Below are 5399 nucleotides of genomic sequence, written 5' to 3'. Positions count from 1 at the left end.
CCCACCTCTACTTCAAAGTGGGGGAAATCTGAGGGCTTTCACTCTTGAAGTGTATTAAGCAAGTTCAGACATTTTTCAAAATAAATATTTCTGGGTTTAAATGACATTATTAAACTGAGCTTATCGCATTTGAAAACTAAAACTAAAAGATTACTTATACTACTGTCCTAACAAGCACTGCTGCAGCTGCATTTTGGCAGGGCTTGTTAGAAGGACAGCAATCTGTCATGATCTTTCCTTCAAGCATTCCAGTTTTTGGCCAGCCAAGAGCATGGCAGTGGGAAGCTGAACCAGAAGTATCTCTAGCAGAGAAAATGTATGATGTACAAGATGGTTCTCACTTGTTTCTAACCTGCAGCTTTGTCACCAGTGAAATGTTGTCATCAATAAAATAAGTAGAATGGTTATTTAGTTTAAAGTATTTGGCTGTTTGGGGATTGAGGGAAGTGACCAAGTACCGTCCTTGTCCTACATGGATATTTGCATATCACAAATCATGGAGCCTCTCAAATACCTTTACACCCTTACAAAAAATCAGTGATGCCACACTAATGTTCCTAGGACGTGCTGAATGATGGATCCCAACTTTGCCCTCTGTTTTTCACTAGTTTTTCTAAGACTTTAATTCACCGGAGGAAATTAAGTTGTACTCATGCTGTTACACTTTTTCCTTTCAGCTGCAGTTGAATTCAGGATGGCATCAGAAAAGCCCACAGAAAAAGATGTGCTAAAGGCTGAGGAACAGCAGCAAGTGGTAGGTGCCAGGGCAGCTAGTACTCTAACATGCAACTACCTGTTGAGAGATGCTGATAAACCAACTTCTGTAAGCACCTCAAAACCAGGCTGGGAGTAGCAGAAAGATTAACCATATGAAGCTGTGACTAAATCTACTCTGTTAATACAGAAGCTAAATATTTTTGCTCAAGAAAAAACTTCAGGACTGGCTCAAGTATCACAAGTAATTCTGAAACCTGAGCTGTTACAGATCCTATTTCCACATCTGGGTTTGGTGCTGAAACCCAGTGTGACTCAGAATTGATGATCTCAGAGCTTGAACTTTTAATCCTGGCTTCTTGCTGACTTGCTAGGGTCTTCGGCTGAGTCCCTTCAACTCTGAATTTAAGAAGGATGAGGAGATGGATGGGATGTCCCCTTAGGACCTTTCTGGATAGACACATGGCTTGTATTCACTCCCCAGCTTGAGGCTGGGCCTCTAATGTCACTTATTTCTCTTGGGTTTTAGAGCGCTATGAATCGGGTAACCAGCTTGCCCTTGCTCAACTCTGCATTCAACCTGGTCTCATCTGCCTACAACTATACCAAGGAGACGCATCCTTACCTCAGTGGTGTCTGCAATGTGGCTGAGACTGTGGCTGCTGTCGCAGTAGGTAGTGTGGTTGGTGGGGCACAGCCCATCCTGAACCAACTTGAGCCACAAAGTAAGTGAAGAGGCTGGAGAGACCCTTCCTACACAGGAATAGGTGGGGAGGGGAGTTTTGTGGGCCTGTTGGGTGATGTCTCCTATAGCACATTGCCCTAGTTAGTTGTAGCACTGAGTCTTCCACTCAGCTGCTCCCAGCTGCTCAGTGAACCCACTGAATTTCATGCACATGAAACTGTTACTAGCAGAAGCAAAGTTTGGCCTCTTGTCTGTGGTTTAAGTCACTAAGCAAAAACTCCCTGCTTTTCTCTATCACTCCATTATGAGCATCCCAACTGGTAGTAGCAGTGTCCATCTTGGATATAGCTCAGTCTGCCTCATCCCATCACTTTTTCAACCCTTTTCAACTAACAGCCCTACCCACCAGGGGCAAATATTACACTCCTCTTGGAGCAATGTGCTGCCAACAGCTAGAAAGCTGGGAAAGCAAAATGCAGACTATTTGAATCTGTCAAATAGTAGGTTTCTTCACTTTAACAAGAGACCCTACACACAAACACCACCCCAGAAGAATGACTTTGGGGGGCTTGCTTTCATGAGCGTATCCTGAATTGGCCATTGTAGGGTCAAAAACGCCCCTCCAAATTGAAAAATAAACTGGTACCTGTTGTCTTGTCTAGTTGCACTTGTGAATGAATATGCCTGTAAAGGACTGGATCAGCTGGAGGAGAACTTGCCTTTTCTTCAACAGCCAGCAGATAAGGTAAAGGCTTTTCCTGGGGAAGCCATGACTTAATCTCTTGTTTGGTGGAACTGTTATGGGTACAGAAGAATATGGGGAAATAAACTTCAGCAGCATTGCTTGGTCAGGTCAGTCCCTGGAATGGGCTAAAGGAGGCACTGTTAGATGATGAAAGATGGAAAAAAGCCTTAAGCATGTGTAAGTGAACATTTCCATATAAATACAGGTGTACTGACTTCCCCAGCACTCCCACAAGACTACAAGCACAATTTAGCCATATGGAAAAGCTACTTCAGGAAGGGAAAACCCATTTCAGAAAAAAATGTATCTTTCACTGCCTCTCCCAATTGCAGGTCATCTCAGACACCAAGCAGCTGGTTTCCACCAAAGTGACATGCGCTATGGATGCTGCCTGTGAGGCAAAAGAAGCAATGGCTGATAAAGTGACTGAAGCTGTGGACATAACTAAAAATGTCGTTGGGGACAGTGTCAAGCTGACTAGGTCAATGGTCACCTCCACTGTTAACAGTGCTGTGGAGGCTGCTCATGGTGCAAAGGACCTTGTGACCAACAAGGTGACAGAGGCAGTGGACCTCACTAAACACATGGTGGAGGACAGCGTTGGACTGACCAAGTCTGCAGTTGCTTCTACTGTTGTGAATGCTGTGGAGGCTGCCCAAGGTGCCAAGGACCTGATGACTAACAAGGTGGCTGAGGCTGTGGACCTCAGTAAACACATTGTGGAGGACAGTGTTGAACTGACCAAGTCTGCAGTTGCTTCTACTATTGTGAATGCTGTGGAGGCTGCCCAGGGTGCCAAGGACCTTGTGACTAACAAGGTGACAGAAGCTGTGGATCTCACTAAACACATTGTGGAGGACAGTGTTGAACTGACCAAGTCTGCAGTTGCTTCTACTATTACTGCTGCTGTAGGGGCTGCCCAGGGCGCAAAGGATCTTGTGACCAACACAGTGACTGAAGCAGTGGACCTAACCAAAGGAGCTGTTCAGGATGGTGTTGAGAAGACCAAATCGATGGTCACTTCTACAGTCAGTACAGCTCTGGATGCTGCATATGGCACCATAACTAGCAAAATAAATACAGCCTTGGAGCAGAGCAGAGAGGCTATCCAGGGGGGTGTGGAGATGACTAATTCAGTGGTGACCAACAGCATAAGAAAAGCCAAGGCTGTGAGCCAAGCAGTGGCAGGTGGTGTGGAATCTGTCCTGGGTATATCAGAAGATCTGGTGGATCACTACCTCCCAATGACAGAGGAGGAACTAGGTAAGAAAATGCTCAGCTGGCGGTTGTAAATGCAAATCCCTTTCCATATGACTAGAGAGCACCTGACACTGCAAGACTCATCTTCTGAAGTAGACAGGTAGCTCTGAATTTGTCACCAAGCTGGCTGGCTGTCAACACTGACTTGCCACATGGTATGGGACAGAGTTCAAGCATTTGCTAGCTGGTCCTTGCCGATCAGCCTCAAGGCAAATAAACACGTGGGTGCGTACTTCAACCTATCTGTCGAGTCTGCTTATCTGAAGAGAACATGCTGAGCAGAGACTAGCCTACCTTTTAATATCTGAGCAACTACAAACCTCTACTGCTTACACAGCAAGCTTCAGCCTTCATGTTTTTCAATGGGTGATCTTACCTCTTCCTTCCACTTACAGCCAGGGGAGCGGAGCACAGCTGCATCTCTGTTCTTGTTTCCTCCAGGTAAACTGGCCACCACTGTCGAGGGATCTGGTATGGCTTCTGTAGAGGAGCAGAAACAGCAACGGAGTTACTTTGTGCGTCTGGGCTCCCTCTCTAACAAAGTCCGCCACCGAGCCTACCAGCACTCACTGAACAAACTCCAGTGCATTAAGCAAAGCACCCAGGATACTCTCTCACGACTACAGCTGGCAATAAAACTGGTACAAACACGCTTTTTCCTTTTTCCTCCTGTCTGTAGCCTTCCTGCCCTACTATCCAGATGGAAGCTCTTCCTCCATCCTGCGCCAGCTACATGTCATCTTGGATCCCTCTCTGGGAGGGAAGCACTCATGCTTCTCTGATTGTGTGTGCTTGCAATATAGCTGTTCCTTTCATTTTTCCCATCAGATTGAATCTGTGAAACAAGAGGTTGGCCAGAAGCTTCTAGATGGGCAAGAGAAGCTGTATCAACTGTGGGTGGACTGGAGCCTGACCCAACCCAAAGGAAACCAAGTTAAAACTGCCTCCCAAGTAGAGGTATCCCTAGAAGGGCATATTTAACCAGGCCTCATGGTGCATGGTGTACATCTCATCTGCTCCAGTAACTGAGCTATATCTCTTTCCCAGCAGGTAGAGTCACGGACTCTAGCTATGCTGCGTATCATCACCCAGCAACTACAACCTGTTTATGAGAATCTGAGAGCCAGCATCCAAGGCCTCCCCAGCAACATTCAAGAAGCTGTGTATCAGGCGACTCGAAATATTCACAAGCTCCATAGATCTTTTTCCAGTGCTATGTCTTTCCAGGACCTCTCCAGCACCACCCTGACCCAGAGCCAGGACTGTGTGGCAGAAGCCCAAACGTCCCTAGATGACCTCTTTGAGTATGTAACTCAGAACACCCCTCTGAACTGGCTTGTGGGTCCCTTCAGGGCAATAGCTAAAGTGTCACAGGATAGCAGAAAGGAGAGGAAAGATATGGTGACTGATATAAAATCACCTGTAGTGGAAAAGGCTATACCACCCAAGGAGCTGGCTCAGACACCTGAAGAACCAAAGGGAGCAAACAGGATCCCAGAGGAAGAGTATAAAGAGCTGGAGAAGCTGGAAGAAAAGGCAGAGAAAGACACAGAGGTGGCACTGGCTGCAAAGGAGACAACTAATGTGCCAGAGGAAGATCTCTGAAATTCCAGCTCTCCTGGCCAAGGCTCCCTGGCTAGAACAGCACTTCATCTTTTAATCGAGTGTCCAACTGCTCATTGTTCCAAGAGAGCCTCCTGTTCTCTCCCTGCCCTGGGCTGAGTTTACAATAAGATGTAGTTTGCAAGGAGACTTGATAACCACGGTGGGGTGATTCCATATCTTGATTGACTGTGGTTTCACCATGCTGCTGCACCGAAAGGGAAGATGGGAACCTGTACTTCAGCTTTTTAAGTCTGCCCAACTGTATGTCCGGCTAATTCTTGCTGAGACAAGCTGTGGGAGAGAAGTCTCAACTTTTTTTAATGTTGGATTTGTTTTTAATTCATCCAAGCTATGGAGATCTTGAGAGGATGGTGTGCTTGATTTTTGATA

The 5399-nt window shown here is 46.3% G+C and overlaps 1 protein-coding gene across 1 annotated transcript; it reads left to right on the top strand.

The window, feature by feature from the left end:
- Positions 1 to 694: 694 nt before the first annotated feature.
- LOC309413707 (perilipin-3-like) lies at positions 695 to 5009 on the top strand (the record flags this gene model as incomplete). Its single annotated transcript, XM_082010902.1, has 7 exons — positions 695 to 754; positions 1244 to 1439; positions 2062 to 2144; positions 2477 to 3407; positions 3846 to 4045; positions 4233 to 4361; positions 4452 to 5009. The coding sequence occupies 7 exons, from the start codon at positions 695 to 697 to the stop codon at positions 5007 to 5009; spliced, it is 2157 nt and encodes a 718-aa protein (XP_081867028.1).
- Positions 5010 to 5399: the final 390 nt, after the last annotated feature.

Source organism: Phaethon aethereus (genome assembly GCF_964289735.1).
Source record: "Phaethon aethereus genome assembly, chromosome: 26".
In the NCBI taxonomy this organism is placed as follows: domain Eukaryota; kingdom Metazoa; phylum Chordata; class Aves; order Phaethontiformes; family Phaethontidae; genus Phaethon; species Phaethon aethereus.
The sequence above is the reverse complement of the archived record's forward strand: the minus strand, read 5'-3'. Positions and strand labels throughout refer to the sequence as shown.